The sequence below is a fragment of the Synchiropus splendidus genome, chromosome 3 (assembly GCF_027744825.2).
Source record: "Synchiropus splendidus isolate RoL2022-P1 chromosome 3, RoL_Sspl_1.0, whole genome shotgun sequence".
Taxonomy (NCBI): domain Eukaryota; kingdom Metazoa; phylum Chordata; class Actinopteri; order Syngnathiformes; family Callionymidae; genus Synchiropus; species Synchiropus splendidus.
In genome coordinates, this window is record NC_071336.1 from 28,514,345 (window position 1) to 28,534,050 (window position 19,706).

Here is a 19,706-nt window from a genome sequence, read left to right on the forward strand (position 1 = left end):
ATAGATCAGAATCAGAATCAGAATCAGAATAGAATTTATTGCCATGGTCACCAACTAGGAAAGTGCATCGAAATAAAGTGCTGTTAATAAAATAAAATAAAATAAAATAAAATAAAATAAAATAAAATAAAATAAAATAAAATAAAATAACAAAGGCTGATCACAAATTTAACAGTCTGAAGGCTGAGGGGAAGAAGCTGTTCCTGTGATGGGAGCTTCTGGTCTGGATGGACCGTAGCTTCCTGCCGGAAGGAAGAGGAACAAGACAGACAGACAGACAGACAGACAGACAGACAGATAGATAGATAGATAGATAGATAGATAGATAGATAGATAGATAGATAGATAGATAGATAGATAGATAGATAGATAGATAGATAGATAGATAGATAGATAGATAGATGCAAAGTTCACTGTTGTACTGCTACAAACTGACAGCAGTGGCCAGGATGGAGCGACGAAAGCACTCCTTCACCCCGCAGAGGTGGATCAATCTGTCAGTGAATGTGCTGCTGAGTGCCGTCAGGGTGTCCTGGAGGGGATGTGACAGGTTGGCCATAAAGCTTTCCCTGGCCACTCACCCTAAACCTAACCATCCAAAACAAATGGCTAAACTTAACCATGACTTTTAACCAAAGTTATACCCTTTTATAATGACTTACTTATCCTGAAGTCGTTGTCCTCAACCGATTAAAAGGTCCTAACTAAGCAACACTGACACACACACTCATATCTCAGTGTCATGTTTTAGACACCCACAATGACTGTGGACGACATAAAAATGTCACACAGTAAAGAAGCAGGTTTGCTTCAAACCTAGAGGCACCCAGCTCGAATCCGTAGTGTGACCTATTCTTGCTGTCATTGACCATGAATCCCCATATGTTGCCTGCGTCATAACTGCGTGACTTGATTTCTTTTAACAGTTGACCATGTCCTTATCGCAGGATTTTGAGGTTTCATCGAGGACTCATTGACTTCCCCCTCTTTCTTCAACCAGCTGTGACAGATGGATCTTTAAACAACCTCTGGCCACACTGAGATATATTCAATTCAAGTGTAATCTTTACGGCAAAATCACCACGGTTCTTTTTCTGGGCAGCTGCTCCAATTCTACGATTATTACCACTCAGGTAAAGCAATCTGTCCATAGATAAGGAAGCCAAATAAACATTAAACTGAATCTGAAAATACAGTATTTGGATTACACCACAGACAAATAAACATTACAGGGCAATATTGTAGATATTGGGAGACAAATGAGCATCTGGTATAAGAATAGTCAGTCAGAATGGGAAAGAAAAGTATTAGTGTCATTCGAGGACAATAATTTGTGCTTAAAGAAACCAACCGATCAAACAATTGCCACAAGAAAACGAAATGTATTGAAGTGGTTTATATGGCCATAAAAGTTATTTGGAAATATTTGGTAATCTATGTCATTTCCCCGTTTGAGTTTAATAAAGCAAGTATAGTCTGCCAATTTTAGCACCCAGGCTGCAGCCCCAAATTTCTCATGGTAAGGTCATATTTGCTTTGTACATAACCATGAATCAATATTAACAGCTACAACAATCATTTCAGCATTGAAAATTCTGTATTTGGGGTATAATCAGATCCATTTTTGATAATTTAACTGAATAAAGTCAGTCTAGACTTCATTGGGAAATATACATATATTTTTAAATATATGCAAAACATAAAATATATACAATAATCACGCTGAAGACATGAAAGTATGAATTTTAATTGATGTTGTCAAATTATTGTTTAATTTTCGGATGTAAACGAGAACGCTTGTGTTTTCAGGCATCGCCGCGGATACCTAACAGCGGTCTTTGCTCGTAGGACCTCACGCAGAAGTAAACAAGGAAGATGTCGCTGTGATTAAAGCCGCACTATCGATCCACCAGGATTTATTTCTTGCCTGGGGCTCTTACTTGTATCTCTGGAATGGCAGAAGACAATGAACTGGAAAAGTATGTCAATGTGCAACTGTTTAACACAGTTACACTCTCCTAGGTCGCCGCTAGTTGAGCACGGTCGCTAATTCACTCTTAAACGTGGTTCCTCGATCTGCTAGCGGTGATAAACGTCTCACGGCGACTGTTGCAGTTACATTGTTGCGACACAATAAGCACTAACTCTGCTTCTTTCTGCTGATTCAGCAGCGAGGGTTACACCGGGACACTGTACCGTGTCCACACTAATGATTCACTTTCCCGCGGACACGTTTCGACGTTTTCCCCCCGGCTCCCTTTCAGGGTCTGTGTCTTCTCTGTCCTTAACAAACTGCACTGTCTCTCCTCGTCGTTGTTGTCTGCGGTGTGTATGTAGGCGAGCGGTGGAGGAGCTCCTCAGGGAGACGGACCGAGCCCGGATCAGAGCAGAGACCATGGGTCCAGCGGGATGGTGAGCAATGATGTCTGACACCGCACCTCTGTCCTTCAGGTTCATGATCATCTTAACAAGCCACTGCTGCAGTGAAAGTTACAACCTGATGTCGTCCATATCCCACAACCTCGTTCCAAACCTGACTATAAATAGTAATAAGACTCATAAGCACACATAAATAAATAAATTCGATTCTCCTCTTCTGTTCATGAATCCTGTCACATTAGAGAGAGACACATCTTAACCCAGATGAGACTTCTTTTAATGGCTGCTCCATTCTTGGCCTTGCAATTTTGAAGCACAACTTGAATTGCTGAACAAAACAAAGGTGTTTGACACACACAATAATCGAATTAAATCGCAAGATCAGAGCCCGAAATCTACAGCTTAAATTCTGTCACTTTAGCGTATCAGCATGCGCTGATCTGCCAGTTGAAGTCCCAGCATAAAGTTTTGCTTTTGTCTTTCCTCTACGTTCATTCAGGATGAAATGTCCTCTTCAAAGCACCAACAAGCGCTTCCTCCTCAACACGCTGCGCTCCACTGGCCTGCGGCACGACGACGACGATTCTCCACCGAGACGGTCCAGCAGTGGAAGACGTCGCAGGAGTGAGTCACCTAAACGAAGACGCGACCGCAGCCGGTCCCCTCGCCGAGAGTGCAGGAGTACTGAAAGACAGACAGACCGTAAACACCATCGTAAGCACAGTGACAGAGATAGATCACGTGATGGTGACAGGGAGAGGAGCCACAAGCACAGACATAGAGAGGATGAGCGGCACAGCAAGAGTAGCAGGAAGACCGACAGAGACAAACACTGACTGTAAACTAAGGAGTAAACGATGAAGATTTGCCTCTCTGTTCAGGATCCAGACTGAAACCAGTTTCCTCTAAATGTTTCTTCGACCTCTTTACCATTTATTTCGACTCAGTACCATTGCTCAGTTCAGAAGGTTTGTTTCCATTCTGTCTTCGTTCGCTGCCAATGTTTACACGCGTTCTTCCGCCCCTATGCGAGTTTTATCGTCTGACCATATTGAGTTTTTTCTTAGTGAATATGGTCGTGTTTGGTCCACTCAACCCCCAGACACCCACACATACTTGAGACAAATAGTTTTTCTTGTTTTTTGTTCTTTCAACTGGTCAACTAATTCTTCTATTGAAATTAAAAAAGATTTTACACTGACCGCCTGCTACAATGCATTGCTTCTTAAAGAGTTAGAAATACGCTCCATCTGTATTAGTCTTAGAAAGGTTTCTCACATTTTACCCTAAATTACTTACACTTTTTCTCTTTACCAGGAATAAAACTTCATTAAGAGGTGAAGTGCGTAGTATGTCACAATCCTACTTGAACTTCTCACAGCTGTTTCATTTGTATTTTGTCTTTTATCAGTGACTATAACTTAAAGAAGGATTTGTATGATCACAGAAGAAGCCTTGGCTGGACCTGGTTTGATGGTGTTTGTAGTAATGATTGGTTGGATCATCATTTTACAGTGTGATGTATGAGAAAATAAATATCAATGATAGTAGGCAATTTTGGTTGGCAAGTTGTTTTCATGAAGCTGTCAGAGACTCTCAGAGATTTGTGTTGAAGTGGTTCTTTTGGATTCCACCTATACTCTCGTGTTTTAGGACCTGTTGAAATCTGATCAAAATGTGTTTAAAAATTCATGTTCACATCAACACTAAGCTGTCATTGAGTCAACACTTTTTAGACCAGGCTGCCATGCCACATGCATAAGTTGTTAAAATGGACAATTGTCATTGTTCCATCCAGGTTAGCTAACCTTATCATTTCAGTTATCAATCTTAAGAAATTTTCAGTAGTAACACTCGTGACTCTTAAATGTCAGTGTTGGAGATGAAATCCATAAATTAAATGAATTTTGCTAAGATTTTTAGCGTTTCTGATGTATCTAGCATAGGTCTTTGTCAAAGAGAGAGTGGAGAAAACTGTGTAGTTTTATGTTAGCATGGTGCCATGGGAGGAGTTGATCCAGAAGAGTCTGTGCGTGTTGTGGCTATTGGATATGTGTTTTGAGACCTGAGGGCAAAAGTCTGCACATTTATTGTCTTCACTTTAGTTTTATCGTTACTTGCGGGGGACCAATTCTTGGCAAAACACCTTTTGGCTGGACACCACAATTCCAAGCCTCAATTTTAGGATGAAGACTTTCAAATAACTAGGTTATATTACTCAGATTTAAGTTTGGTTAAGAGTCCTGGTTAAGTTTAGCCTTTTGTTTTAGTTGGTTAGGTTTAGGGTGAGGGTTTTCAAAATATATAGCATCACATTATCGATGGTTTTGTCATGCTCACTGTAAAAGTCAGTGATCAAGGGAGATGAAGAAGAGAGTGCAGGCAGGATGGAACGACTGGAGGCGGATGTACAAGGCGAACTGTGACAGGGGAGTATTGGCAAGAGTGAACGGGACACTTTCTAGGACTGTCGTAAGAACTGGCATGATGCAGGGTTCAGAGACATTCGGTCAGAAATGGATTCTTCTGAGGCGCAGGGCATGTGGAGAAAGTTTAAGGCAAGAGATGGTTTGGACACATAGAGAGTGGACGTGGTGAGCAGAGTTATGCTTCTAGTTTAAAGAAAAAATGAAATGTTGCTGTTGTTTACTGTATATGAGCTGTTGCAGTTCAATATGTGATTTGTTTTAGTGGTTTTAGTTTGCAGAGCGGCTGACTAAATAAACATCATGAGGTCATGCCATGGGTCGAATGAATTATATTTTCTGTTGGATGATGTCTAAAGTTTAAGAAGCCTTTGTCGAGGGAAGACAGGATTTGCATATTAGCCACTGAAACAGGTTTCTATGGGTGGGTGGAGTTGTCATTTATGGTGGGGGTTGAATCACCCACCTAGGGGTAAAGCTGGTTTTGGCATCTCTTGAGCAGGTGTACTCAGAGCTCCTGCTCACTCTGTAACAACATTTGAGGACAATAACAAACAGCTACAAACAGGGTGGCACATTGTTTGAACACTTGCTATTTACAGCTCCACACTGAAAATGCATGTATGCATAAGAAAATATTTTACAGTGCACTCGCTTAGCTGCTTTACATTTCCCTCCAGCCATTACTCTTTGCACATGAACGGCGTGTAAAACTTGACGTTCTTCACGCTCCGTAAATCATGTGGTCCATCTGTGCTTTCCAACAGCGAAGATTCAGGTGAACAGTTTCCTTCCTCTTTGCAACAATGATCAAATATAAACACCATGGGACCACTTATTTCGTTAAAGGTGGTTTACTCGAACTTTATTGCATCACTGAGTGGCCCTTTTAGATCCGAAGGACAGTAGAGACGCAGTAAAATCCACCAGATCGCCGAGCTTCACCTGAAGGGCAATAAATCCGGCTGGTGACAGACTCTCTCGTGGGCGGACTCCAGGCACTCTCCGTGTACACATCGCTTAATCGACTCCAGCTCACTCCAAACTAATTGGTTTACCAGAAGAGCTGTGGTTTAATGGGGCAGACACACACTCGCCGAGGGCTAATGGCTAGCAAACACAGCGGCTGCCATCACCGAGGGCCCATTGACTGGCGCGGGGGCCCCAGAGCTTCTAAATGGTGTTAAATGATGCAGTTACAACTGTGTAATGGCCACATCTAAAAAGTCCGGCGGCTGAAAAAGACTCTGCAGAGGAAATATCGTGTTTGATCTTTTCATCCAAGTTTCCACGACAACGTTCCCATCATGTGGCTGTTATCATGTGGGGCGATCGATGAGTGTGGCCGTCTATAAAATCTCTCAATTTTATATTGTGAATATAAATGGGCCATTTACTGACTCAACTCTGTCACCACAGGTTTATTATGTGTACTGTCGGCGGACACAAGCCAAAGACACTGAACAGGATGACAAGATGTCTGCTTTGTTATAAGGGGCAACAGGAGTCGCGGGGGTCATGTGTCCTATGGAACATTGAAGTGACAGCCATTTAAAATTTGTGTTATTTCCCCCCTTTTAGTCTATTATATAAATATGGTGTAATTGACAAAAAAAAATCCATGAAGCTAAAAAGTACACCTGGTTTCTGGAAAACCAAATCACTGAGAAGAAACCAAAAAAGCTTTCTTTTTTAAACGCATATGTATAGAAAAAAAAAAAGATTACATCCCAAATTGAGTATACTGACACTCATTTTACAATGTTGAGTTCAAGCAAGAACAGCACAAATGTGCCGCCCAAAAAAAATCTTTTTTTGTTTTTGCTATCTCAAAACTATCATTATAAAGAAAACTGAGAACCATTAAGGTCCATTACTATTAAAGCTATGTCTTCAAATGTCTGTTGAAAACTGCACTATGATGAAGGAGGTGTGTCTGTGCTGTTGCAAGTTACACAGATTTGTTTTCACTGCTGAGTCTGACTTTGTTCTGTGGAGAGGTCTGTCTTCTTTGAACCCTGGAATCATGTTGTGAATGTGTGCTGTTGCTTTGATGCTGTCTAAACATCATATATACTGATTTACTGATGCCAATCCTGCATTTGAGAAGCTGGAAATACCTCTGTTGTAGCTGGCTGCACCGTTTACATGCCTCACTCTCCTTTTCCCTCCTAAATTTTAAACATCAGCGCACCGGGATGACTTTTCATTTACACATTCCAAATGACTATTTATCCGGGCAAATATTAGTCAGTCAGTCTGTCAGCATCCAGTCACACACTCTCAAAGCTCAAAACATGGTCGTGTTTGGTCCACTCAACCCCCAGACACCCACACATACGATGATGATGTACACATGATGTCAGGTCTGACTGCCATCTGGAATGGAACAAACTTGGAATCTGTTTAATAAATCACACATAAACCTGATTTTGGAGCATGTAACTGCACTGGGGCAGACTCTGCCATATCTCCGTTGCGGTGTGCCCTCCATCCACCATTCATTGGAACTATCCAAGGGTGTTCAGATGTCGGCTTCGCGGAGCAGATTCAAACTTTCAATCCACACTTTACTGACCGCCCCGTTCTCTCCCACCAGAGCCACTGCTGCTGTTGACATGTGGGGAGCAGTCTGCCACTGCAGCGAGTGAGGCGCTCCACAAATGACTTGAGATCCTTAGGAAAGTGAAATAAGTCTGTACACAAGTATTTTCAAATAAATACCTACAACACATATCTAAACAAAAAAACATGGAAACTGTCGCTACAAAGGTGCTGCATTCCTGTTTACAAAACTGGAAGGTCTTCTCCAGCCACCTCATTTCCATCTTAGAGCCTTGTTCAGTGCGGCACACAGACGCAGTGTTTTGTTGTTTATGAATTACAATACTTTTGTTATTCAGGTGTGCTTGAAAATATGACATATATTTATGACAATTACTTTTGGTTTACAAAACATCCCACAAATGATCAAAAAACAGAACTCTAAGCTTAAGACGTCCCAAATGTTTCTTTTTTTGTTCGTGTTGACATTGTGACACGCTGAGCGGTTTATTATTGTTTTGCATGCCGGCTACATTATGAGACATTACCTCACAGAGCTTGACTTCACTGAAGTTTCAAATGTCTTCAGCTATAGAGAGATTTATATACCTAATCTATTGATGATATAGTTCCATTATTACACATTAAAGTACTGACATTTTATGTAGCAGAGGTGTTTTCGATAGTAAAGGTCCAAGGTCATTCACTGGCGTTGCTTACTTGGTCTAATGGGAGGGCGGGCTCAGCATGTGCTCACTGTTTACCTAGAGATTTTACTGCTTGAGGTTGAACTATACGACCGATTTCGTCTCCGTGTGGACGGGGCCTAAGTGAAACTCCACGCAGGCTGCAGACTGCTCTGAACCTGGAGGTGCGACCAGACCAATAGCTCCAGCTCTGCAGAGTCACATGGTCCCACAGTGACTCACCTGCCGGAGCCTCAGGGCCGCGCAGTCTCAGCGGAGCAGGTGAAGGGACGCAGCCGGCTCCTCGCAGCCATGAATCGCGAAGACCACTACTACCCGACTCAGGTTTTTAAAGAGTCGTGCGTGTACCAGAGACCCCAGGGAGAGGAGTACAGCCACAGCCCGCCTCCGTGCCTCTACATGGGCCGAAACTCCGTCTACTCTCCGCCATCTATGGCGGTTCTGGAGCCGGCCGCTATACCTGACATGACCCCCGCTTACGGTCTACCGGTGCGAGAGGATCCGGGGGTGCCGCACCTCCAGCATCCTCTGGGGCTTCAGCAGCAGACGCTCCCGGTGAGCGCGGGATATGGAGACGGAGCGGAGGCCGGCAGATATCACCTTCCCTTCCCCTGGATGAAAAGCACCAAGTCCCACGCACACACCTGGAAGGGACAGTGGGCAGGTAACTTCATCGTATAATAATTTTGAAATTTGAAAAAAAAAAAAAAAAAAAAAGGTAATTGAAGGGAATTAAAAATAAAAAAAAGCAAACGAATAATATATATTCAAAATTCATACAATATTAACCACCTACCATTGCATATATTATTATTATCATTACACGTAGACGTTTACGGCTGTAAAAACATTCTCTAACTTTTTCACGTCGTTTATTTAAATATTATGTTTAATATTTAAAAAAGAAAAACTTGCTATAAAAATACTAAAACACGTGTCTCCATCCAGGACCGTACGTGATGACGGAGGTGGAGGAGAACAAGCGCACGAGGACGGCGTACACGCGTGCGCAGCTTCTGGAGCTGGAGAAGGAGTTCCTGTTCAACCGCTACATCTCGCGGCCGCGGCGCGTGGAGCTGGCGCTGACCCTCAGTCTGACCGAGAGACACATCAAGATCTGGTTCCAGAACCGCCGCATGAAGTGGAAGAAAGAGGAGGACCGCAGGAGAGCGCGGGCCACCGACCCGGATCAGGACTCCTCCATCACCTCCGTGGACCAGGGAGAGAGCGCGGGCGGGGTGACGTCCACAGCCACCCCGCCGGTCTCCCCGCTGCACGGCCTCGCCAACCACCGGAAGCCCGTTTAGAGCAGAACCAGACTCTAGGACTGCGTGTTGGCTGCACTGACCGGCAGCTGAGGCCGTGACGGGAACAGTATTTCCAAGAACCTCTTTAACACCATCGGACCACATCGAATTTTGGAGTTGCTCTGACACTTAAAAGCACTTGTTTTGCTTCTGAGAACACTATTTGGCGTGTGATTCTAAAGTCATTAATATGCAGATTAGAAAGGTGTCTTTCACTCACGTGGGGTGAGGGTCAGGGGACACCCTGGACAGGCTGATAGTCCATTGCGTCGAGTCACCCGCTACTCCAGTCCATTTGGACTTGAGGGAAGTTGGTCCTTCCTGGCAGAATCTGGCTTCTGAGATAGTGTTTTACATCTGAGACACTTCCTCTTCACTGTAATGAAACACTGAACGCTCCTTAAAGAAGTGTCAGTGAAATCCCACTCTTCTCAAGCAATACTCCTGCTTCTATTTATTGTGCCTTTCTATGATGATATAGCTGAAATATGTGCCTTCATTTCAACTTGTTTACAATACTGACATGGTCTTTTCGGAGAATGTGTTAGCTATAGCGTAATAAAGGGAATATATTTGTCAGCATTCTTTGGTGATCAGGGAGATCAGAGTTTATTCAAAGTGTCCGCTGGCAGCAGGCTGTGCAGGCGCAGTCGGCAGATCTTCTTCACCTCCTGGATGCCGAGAGCTCTCTCCTCGTGCGGCTCGTTCTTCAGGCGCTCGGTCAGCCGCAGCAAGATGGTGGCCTTGTCGTTCATCCTGGCACAGATGACGAAGGGGAAGCCGAAGCGACGCTTGTACTCTTGGTTAAGTTGAGACATGCGGGACACCTCTGTGGCGTCGAGGCGGTCCATGCCGGCACCGGCCTGCTCCTCTTGAGACTCTCTGGTCAGCCTGCCGCCCTGGAGGTCTCTGCCTGCTAAGTCGGGGTGACACCTGAGGATGCCCTCTTTGCCTGCAGACAAACATGAGTCAGTTCGTGGGGAGTTTGGGGTCTGTTTGATGGTGTGGTCTGGAGGCTCCACTCATCGTGGCTGAATGAGATCAACAGCAGCCGCAACCACCGGTACAGGATGCCTGGGCACTCAGCTTCGATCTTCCTGCTGAAGTGTCCCTGCCTACGTGCGTGTGCTGAGTTCCTGAGTTGGTCCTGGGTTGGATACAAACTTCCGAAACAAGATGACATTTAACGCAACACGCAGTAACCAGAATGTTTCAAACTTCAGCTAGAACTATTGACTCTACCCTGAGTCTCTCGTGGATGACATCCGTCATCTCTTAGAAAAAACACTTGCCTATTGTTGAACCAAATATTTGTATTTATTGTTTTTTTTCCTTTTAACTGTGTTAGTATTTTCCCTCAATTTTGATCATAAACAAATATTGATTTTCTTTTATACTTAGTTTTACATGACTCTTTGTACCAGGGGTCTCAAACTGATCCACAGAACCAGTGGGTGCAGGTTTCACCAATCCAGTGCCTGGCGACTGGTCCAGCTGATTGGTTTGAACAAAAACCTGCACCCACTGTGGCCCTTTGAGGGACCCCTGCTTTTAACTACATAAGGCAGCAACACAGTGAAATAAAACATAATTCTGATGACAGAAAGATAGAAACTACTATGGTGTGAAAGTTAAATGTCTGAAGTGTTACACACAATACAGACAAGTCACTCTTTAAAATGAAATGCTGCAGCGCTGAAATGCTGAGCCAGTCCACTCACCTGACTCTGGCAGGGCGTCGATGAACCGACCGATGGCATCGTCCAGCTCAGTGACGCTCACAAACGGCCGGTCAGACCAGACAGCTGCTGCTACCATGGGACATTTCTCCACCACGTTCCCAAAGGTTTCCACAAAATCCTCATAAGAGAGAGAGTTTGCGGTGACAAGGTCCATTATGTCTCTGACTCTGCTCCTCACTTTGTTTGACGGCGTGTTCGGGCTGAACAACTCGTTCACCAGGTTAAAGAGGGAGCAAGTCAGCAGGCAAATATTTGAATCGTATTACTGGCTGGGAGCACAACAGATGCAGGTAAAACTGCGAGGAGAAGTTTCCTAGTGGCGATCAACTGACATTTTTGGACTTTGGTCAGAGGGTAACGCACTTTAGGACGCAGAAAAAACAAACCTGGTTGTGGTTAATGATTCATTATTTGGATTGGAGGTGATATTAATGTTCATTAATTCATTCATGCATTATCATCCACTGATTCTGAGGTAGACGGCTTGGGCTGATCCCAGCTGAGGCCCGACTCAACTAACAATAACAATTGACCTGGAGAGAAGTGTGTATCGTGAATAGAAAAGCTTTAATAAGTAAATGTTATATAGCAACAAGACAGTAAACACAGAAGAACATCACCAGTCAGAAAACACAATATTTTACCCCGCCCATGCAAAAAACAAAAACAAATATAAAACCAAAATAAGAAACTTTATTTAAACCTGCTGATAAAAGGAGTCTTTCTGCTCTTAAAAAAAAGTGTGTTTAAAATGCTGAAGTAAGAAAATAAATGAAATGCTGCTATTACAGCCACACGTGCTGATTAAACCACCATACATTTTTTTTTCTTTTATTATGTAAAATAGGTATAAAAATATGAATAAATGTGTGTGCATATATACACCTGCTTGTCAAGCTTGAACAGCAACTTAAAAATGGCTTTAAACTTTGAATCGTTTGCAGAAAAAGATAGATTAATGCTCACTTTTTTTTGTTTGGATCTTACATTTTATATTGTATCATAACATTATCATAACAATAACTTAATTTCCCTTATTATTATAACAATTATTATTATTATGTTCTTGAGCCATATACTGAAAAAATAAAATCCTCTGGTATAAAAAAAATCCACAAACACATAATAATGAACAAAAACTAGTTGGTAAAGTGTAAAATGCATGTCGAAAAGCAATGATGACAAAACTGTTTGAGAATAATGAGTCTGAATAGGAGTCACTCGCTGCCCTCCATCTCCATCACCACCGCTTCTGCTCTGCTTCTTTCAGTGGACTGAGTTTGGCAGTAGTCGTTGGTGTTCTGGCTGCTGCCCTCGTTTTGTTTGGCCAAAGCAGAAATGCTTCCAATGGTCGACACATTTTGGTATTCACCAGTCGTCTGGTCAGGCAGGTTGTGATAGAGCTGCGGTAGGAAGAAATCGAGTGTATACCATGAGACAAATATGGTGTGAATTCAGGAGTATTGTTTTGGTTTCATTCAGCACCACCAAAACAAACCTTCTCCTCCCTCTCTGTCAGCTGGTCCCACATGAACGAGACCACTTTGGAGAAAGACGGCCGGTCACACGGATCCAAGGCCCAACACCGACACATCACCTCGTATCTGCAGCAGAAACACACACGTATTTGCACTCTGATTTCTTCACTTTCTGGTGACTGCTGCACTCACACAGCCTCCTCTGCGTAGTAAGGACACTCCATCTTGAAGCCTTTCTCGATCAGAGAGTAGAATGTGTGATCCACCTTCATGCCCGGATACGGAGTGACACCTGGAGCCAGTTATTGTACCGTTAGAACTCCGTCATGATTGATAAAACAGCTGCTTATTTTCATCTACCAAGTGAGAATATCTCCCACAGGAGGATTCCATAAGCCCAGATGTCACTCTTCATGGTGTACATGCCCTGGAAGATGCTCTCCGGCGCCATCCACTTCACTGGTAGTCGCACCTGAATCACAGCGGATTCTCTCAAGGCATGACCAAACACTCCGGTATGAGCAGGTGAGGTCACGTACGTTCCCTCTCACGACATAGTTGCTGTCGTTGTCGATGTCCCGAGCCAGACCAAAGTCGCCAATTTTCACCCGTCGACCATTGGTCACCAAAACGTTCCGGGCAGCCAGGTCCCGGTGGATGCACTACAATCATATTGACGACAAGAGTCAATGACAAGTCAATGCAAAGTGTTGACATATGCTATGAGCAAACCGACATTTTTGGAGGAGAGGAACTCCATCCCTTTGGCCACTTGTAAGGCAAAGCTGAGCAGGTCGTCGTACGTCAGAGCCTGTTGGTCATCTGTGCCATCATCAGGGTTCTCAAACAACTCTGGATCTGGAGAATCAGCACAAGTTGCGCGTCAGCACCATCGATATACTTTACATTTATATATTTATAGTATGTCGCAGGAAAATAGGGCGTGCTGGCTCTGACCTTCCGTTTCATCGGGAGCAAGAAGTGCGAGGTTCTCCTGCCCCTTAGTGGTAGCAGGGTGCATCGTCATGTAGTCGTCGGTCACGTTTTTCTCACTGAAAAAGGGCGAGTATTTATACTGTTTAACTGTCTTGTACACCACAACAGTGGGTAATTCGTTGCAAATAATAAAACATTCAGTACTTTTTTAATGTCTTTTTTTATGTTTTATGTCTTACAATGGAGAACAATGCTCATTGGTTTCCTCAAAAAATTCCAATCTGACCTTGAGCTTTTCTTGTGCATCAGGTTGTTGTACAAAATACTGAAACGGTCTTTGCTCAACGCGCTGATCCTAGTCTTGTGGTACTGCTCGCTGTGGTTCTTCAGGTAATTCAGCATGTCTCCATGACGGCAGTACTGGAAGATCAGATATATGGGTCCTGGAAGGAACGGCATTCACACGGCGTTTCAGAATGGATCCCTTTATTTTTCTCCAAATGCAGCTGGCAGAGATCCCACCTGAGGTTGTGCACGCTCCAAGGAGGTTGACGATGTTGCCATGGTGACCAATGTGCGTCAGCATCTTCAGCTCTGACATCAAAGCCTCTTTCTCCACAGTTTGGTGTTTCTCTGCAGCGACAGACCCAGCACATATTCCCTTTCAAGTTACCTGTTTCCCAGTGTTCTGCTTTGATCCACAGCGAGAGCACAAACCTTTCAGCATCTTGACGGCCACCTGCTGAGAGACTCCAGCCTTGTTAATGCCATGAGCTGTTGCCTGGAGGACTTTCCCAAACGCACCTGCGCCAAGTTCTTTCCCTGGAGATGACAATCATAATCATAATAGTATCCAGCCATCCATCCATCAATCCATCCATCCATCATACCTAACTCCAGATTCTCTCTGGGAAACTCCCACTTGGGTTCATACTCAAAGTCCTTAAAGTTGATGTAGATGTAGTCATTATCATTGGGTCCCACCATCTGGATCATCTGCAGCTGCGGCTGGTATTGAGGTTTCTTTAGGGAAGCAGAGAGTCAGCGTGTGTGCTTCCCTGCGAGTGCCATGACATGTGTTTACCTTTTTCTTGATGAAGTAAGTGAGAGCGATGCTGACCAAGATCAGGGCCATGATCAGAATCAAACTACCCACCTGGAGCATTTGAAAGCTGGGATCTTCGCTACTCAGCTGACCTTAAAAGAGAAAATAACGTGCAGTGACAAGTGCAAATGAGCTTCTGTCCGATCGGTGTGTCTCACTTTTGACGGCCACAGGCCGGTAGGAGATGGAGTACTGAACCGAACACCAGGTGCTCACAGAGTTTGTGAGGCAAAACTTCAGATAAGGTCCCGTCAGGAGGTCTCTGCTGAGCGCACTGGTGATCGCTTTGTTACAGTGGACCTCCGAGACTGTCCCTGAAGATCCTGAGATCTCGGTCCACACAGAGTCTGTTTCACAGCTGCAAACAACCAGGGATGTTAGAAAGATGCCTGAGTCAAAACAGGGTTCGCTAGTCGTACCTCAAATTACTGGAGGAGCAGGAATACCAGCTGTAGTTGGCCGGCGTAGCACTGGACGTCTCAATGGTGAAGTTGTTGAAAAGTTGGTCCAACTTGAACTTGGGGTCATCTGAAAAATAAAAGAAAAGACATTGGAAAAACAGATGCTGCAGAAGTCAACAAAAAGAAGCCAATTTAATTGTATTGTGATAAAAAACAGTTCAAAATATTTACACTGTCTGTCCTAAAAAACAGGGAGAGAATCTCTTTATCAGCCAGGGTGAGAGGGATTTCTGTCAGTTTGTCAAAGCCTTTTGGAGTTGTTGTGGCTCTATTAGCTTCATTAGGCGTTGCCACTCCTTGGGAAAAAGCCAGATTAAGTCTGTGAAGTGTGAGAGGTCGGTGTTGGAGGTGATGATTCTACGTTGGGAGTGTGAGCTCGGGAGCTCAGCATCCCCATTCAAAATGACTCTGCAGTTGCTGAGTAAAGAAAGAGCTGAGCCAAAAGGCAAAGGATTTTAAGTTGGTAAAAAGTACTCCTACTTTCACCTGCGGTCACAAGACCTGTTGTGACCAAAACAATAGTTAGTAGATAGATACACAACCAGGGTGAGTGTGTAGGGTTTGTAGACTCTGTTGGAAATAGGTGAAAAGCTCAACGTAGACCAGGAGAAGCCAGCTGAGGTTAGCAGGGCATTTTGTCTGGAAGCATCCTGGACACCTCCCTGGTAAGGTGTGGGGGCATGCTAAGCTAGGAGGAGGCCCCAGGGCAGACCTGGGAACACCTCTGTGTGAGGGATGAAGGCAGTGCCTTTATACCCTAATACCACGACTAAGTAAAGAAAATAAATGTACTTTTCTATTAATAAGCATTATTGATGAATGAAAAATGAAAAATGAAATGAAAAATATGGCAGGCATGAAACTATATGAGTCAAGAAAGCAAACCGAGTTGTCCTACCTACAATACACACAGATACAGTGTTGGTCTGCTTCACTGTTCCGGCCCTTATGTGCAATTTATAATCTCCAGTTTGGAGAATCCCACTCATCCACACCCTCCTGAGAAGAAAGAAAAACACATTAGATCAGAATTTACACACTTCAAAAATGTTAAACTTCATAAGGATAGTTCATGGTTACCTGTGCTTGGTGACCTCCTTATCATAGAGACATGGTGTCCTGATTCGGTCGGGACGCTCCCACACGCAGGACTGGAGAACAGGATGGTAAGAGATGTTGGCCTGCAGACGACTGTCAGACTTGGCCTTTGGTAGGATGATGCTGTCCTCCAACTGGACAGTGAGGGAGTCTACGTCTAAAAATATATAGGAAAAAAATATATATTAATAATGATCAACATGAGATGAACTCGGTGAAAAGATACTCACCACTGACTTGAACATAAACCGACTTGTGTTTATCTTTCCTTCTGCATGTGTACGTCCCACTGTCCTCTAGGCGGACAGACTTGACCATCAGGTAGACGACAGTGAGATGGTAGTATGAGTCATCAATGACGCAGATCTGGAAAATAAAACATATCAAAAAATTATTTATTGTCAAATTCCAAAATCATCAATCTTTCTTACTTCAAATGTGTCACTTTGAGTTAGATTCTCTTTATTTCTTTTACGATTCTTTTAGATTCCAATGCAGCAGTGTGATACACTAAGTCTCGCTTGATCATAATCTCAGATTTGGAGGCCACGTCAAGGCCACCAGGAAACAGAAAACTTCCTAAGGGGATTTTTGTAACTCTACCCAGAGACTTCACACCTTCCCCCGCAAACGCTTGCCGTGTGATGCCAGAGTTGATAGAATGACATGTAAAACAACTCCGGCTGCACTCAACAACTAACTTGCCGGGGAACTTGTTGGGTGGGACTAAAAAAAAAGGATGAGTACCTCCTGACTTGAGCACTCTGAGGACATATCTTTCATGTCTTTATTCCAAATCAGATCCACGTCTTCCTCGTATTTGACTTTGCAGCGCAGCAGCAGAGAATCTCCAGGGCTCAAGGTGACATTAGAAAACTCATCGTTCGTCCTGGCGCCAACGTCAAGATCTGTAAGCCCCAAATATCTGTTCAGACACTTCAGATGGCTTTGAGTTTCACCGTTTCAAATTACCATAGTCGTACACTTGGGAGCATTCTTGGCCTTCAGGGTTTGTCGCACAACACATCACCAGCTTGTTGAAGAGATCTGAACTTTCTGTTTCCATCACTGCAGCTCCTGTGTCGCTTGCTTTTCTCACAGATTCACTCTTGATAGGTAAGCTACAGAATAATGACACACACAAAAACATCCAGGTGAATCATGTTGTTGACCGCAACTATCTCCGTCCAAGATTCTTTTTGGATTCCAAAAGTCATAAGAGGCTCAAGAATATGTTTGCGGGACACAAATAATAGCTGTTCCACTATGTGAAGGACATAAGACAAGACAAATATTAACAATTAAACAAATCATACTTGATCCACTTGAGGGAGGGTTTTGGTGAACCGTCTGATTGACAGATTAGATTGTAGACCTCATGTTTCTGTGCTGCAGGCATCAGAGCCAGTAGGGGTTTTGTGGGGCGTCCTGAAAAGAAAAACAAAAGCTATATGCATATTTGTTTTTGTTCAACTGTCATAGCAGACATGTTGTTTGTTAACTTACTTGTCACGTGAAGAGTCACAGACTGCGAGTAGTTGAGCCCAGTGCTGCCTGCACAGGTGAGTTGGTAATTTCCAGAGTCAGCAACCAACAGTGGGGCCAGGACAAAAGACACGCTGCCATTTCTAGGACAAGGAACCGGCACATAGATGGTGACATACACACATGAGGATGCCAGTCTCAACATCTCCATGTACAAGGCACAGTCACCTCAATCGTGAAAAGAAACATGTGGATCAAATTCATTTTAAAAAATGTGTTAAAAACGTACTTTTATTCTTTTTTTTTAAATCACAAAAATGAAACCACCATGATCAGGGGAACATTTTGACCATATAATCAATGCAGAGAGTCAAGTTATATTATTATGATTTTGTGTACATTTTATTGTGTTTACTTCATTTACCTCACAATCGTGAAAGTCCAACTACACACCACCCACACTGGAAAGGCAAAAAAAAACTCACCTTGATGTAGTCAGGTCATTTTCTTTCATCCAGTTGCAGATGGTGTCGCCCTCGAGGCCCTGCAGTGAGATCAGGAGTTTCTTCCCGACATTAACCTTGATGTTGACCGGTCCGGAGGCGTTCACATGGTCAGCAGCAACAAAGCAGGCCACCTAAAATAAAGTGGATTATTATCAGCGCTAAACTGACTGAGAACTGGAAGTGCAACTGACGTTGATGTTTGGGGATTTGTTCGCAAACAAACAAAGAGCAAATATATTTGTGTGTAAACACCTACTGGATGAGGTCAATTTGTTTTTTGAGGAACATAAAAGAGAAACTGAAAAGTGTTTCATTTAACCTCTTGGATCTATCTGTCCACATAAAAAAATAGAAGGAAAGGTAGCGCACACAAACATATGACTTTTGCTACAAGAACTGAAAGAAAACAGCAGCATAGAACATTCTGTTTCCAGAGGTAATAAAATATGTACAATACTGTCTCCAACTTCACGTGCCATGGAAACGTGACATATTTTAATTATAGTAGCATTATTATTATGAATAACAGCATTGTTAGTAATAATTGTCCTCAAACTAGGACAGTCATTGTTGCCAAAACAGCTTTCCTTACAAGACAAAATGTAGTTATTTCTTCTCACTATTTATTTCCTTTTAGGTAATTCTGATCCCAAATTGCTAAACACAAAACTCAACCTTCAGGACTGAAGAGGTTAAATGAAACTGAATGAAGACAATGAAGGTCTTGTTTAAATCTAAGGGGACCGTACTTCATCGGTGGAGACACAGTCGTCGTCCTCGGCCTCCTGGTTGACTGCACATCGCGCTCCAACGGCGCAAAGAAGGAGCACAGCTTGGTAGATGATAAAGAATGGTGTTCAGTGAGTATATATTTTACAGTTCAATATCCACAAAAATATATATGTCAAAGGATTCAAATCAGCTTATCGTGCAATTTTAAAATAAATCATCAATTTTCATTTCCTGTCCTTTGCCTTTTATCTTTGATATTATTAGCTGAAAAGGGTTTGTTATCTCACATGGAGATGAAATGGCAGACTTTTTGGTGCGTGGAAATGACATTTTAATTTTAGCAAACCCATGAAAAAGTTTAATTTGTCCTTGCCATAAGCAATTGCAGTATCTGATCATTGTTAACTCATCATGTCAGTGTGAGCCAAAGGTTTCTTCTAAAGTATGTGACAGGATTGGACTCACCCAGAATCATCCTTCGAATGTGAGGCTTGAGTGAGTCACCTACACATAGTGAGTGAAACTGTAGTTTATGGTGGGGGGAGTAGTGTGATGCAGGACACGCCTCCACGTCTCAGTCTGGGACTTGTGTTGACAAAACTCACCATTTGCATATTGTTAGTGTAAAAAGTGCAAAAAAAAAACATTGCTAACACAATCTTGTATTTGTCAGGGTTCAATTGGTCACTATTTAACATAAAAAGTTTTGACGCTTATTCGATTTAAATGAATATATTTGTGTTTTTACGTGCGTACTTTGAAAGTAAAAGCGTGAAGATATCACTGAAAATGAAGAAGTT

General features: G+C 43.1%; 3 protein-coding genes across 4 annotated transcripts; 1 reads left to right on the forward strand and 2 right to left on the reverse strand.

Moving 5' to 3' along the window:
- The first annotated feature begins 3,211 nt into the window (after positions 1–3,211).
- Positions 3,212–9,942, forward strand: pdx1 (pancreatic and duodenal homeobox 1). The gene is made up of 2 exons (XM_053860462.1): positions 3,212–8,720; positions 9,005–9,942. The coding sequence occupies exons 1-2, from the start codon at positions 8,348–8,350 to the stop codon at positions 9,361–9,363; spliced, it is 732 nt and encodes a 243-aa protein (XP_053716437.1). The 5' UTR covers positions 3,212–8,347; the 3' UTR covers positions 9,364–9,942.
- urad (ureidoimidazoline (2-oxo-4-hydroxy-4-carboxy-5-) decarboxylase) lies at positions 7,004–11,432 on the reverse strand. Of its 2 annotated transcripts, XR_008414202.1 has the most exons (3): positions 11,085–11,432; positions 9,584–10,315; positions 7,004–8,700 (listed from the first exon to the last, which is right to left on the reverse strand). XR_008414202.1 is itself a non-coding variant. In XM_053860464.1 (2 exons), the coding sequence occupies exons 1-2, from the start codon at positions 11,257–11,259 to the stop codon at positions 9,966–9,968; spliced, it is 525 nt and encodes a 174-aa protein (XP_053716439.1). In that variant the 5' UTR covers positions 11,260–11,432; the 3' UTR covers positions 8,945–9,965. The 2 variants fall into 2 exon arrangements, 1 of the variants encoding a protein (XP_053716439.1); XM_053860464.1 differs by lacking the exon at positions 7,004–8,700 and having other exon boundaries at positions 8,945–10,315.
- Positions 11,433–11,662: 230 nt separating this feature from the next.
- On the reverse strand, positions 11,663–19,446 carry flt3 (fms related receptor tyrosine kinase 3). The gene is made up of 24 exons (XM_053860323.1): positions 19,372–19,446; positions 18,924–19,006; positions 18,154–18,305; positions 17,690–17,811; positions 17,500–17,611; positions 17,156–17,304; positions 16,931–17,091; positions 16,414–16,549; positions 16,166–16,340; positions 15,984–16,084; positions 15,044–15,152; positions 14,783–14,982; positions 14,604–14,716; positions 14,410–14,542; positions 14,237–14,341; positions 14,042–14,152; positions 13,806–13,962; positions 13,541–13,635; positions 13,320–13,441; positions 13,123–13,245; positions 12,944–13,055; positions 12,776–12,875; positions 12,604–12,709; positions 11,663–12,508 (listed from the first exon to the last, which is right to left on the reverse strand). Exons 1-24 carry the CDS (start codon positions 19,379–19,381, stop codon positions 12,323–12,325), a joined length of 2,973 nt encoding a protein of 990 aa, XP_053716298.1. The 5' UTR covers positions 19,382–19,446; the 3' UTR covers positions 11,663–12,322.
- Between the last annotated feature and the right edge of the window lie 260 nt (positions 19,447–19,706).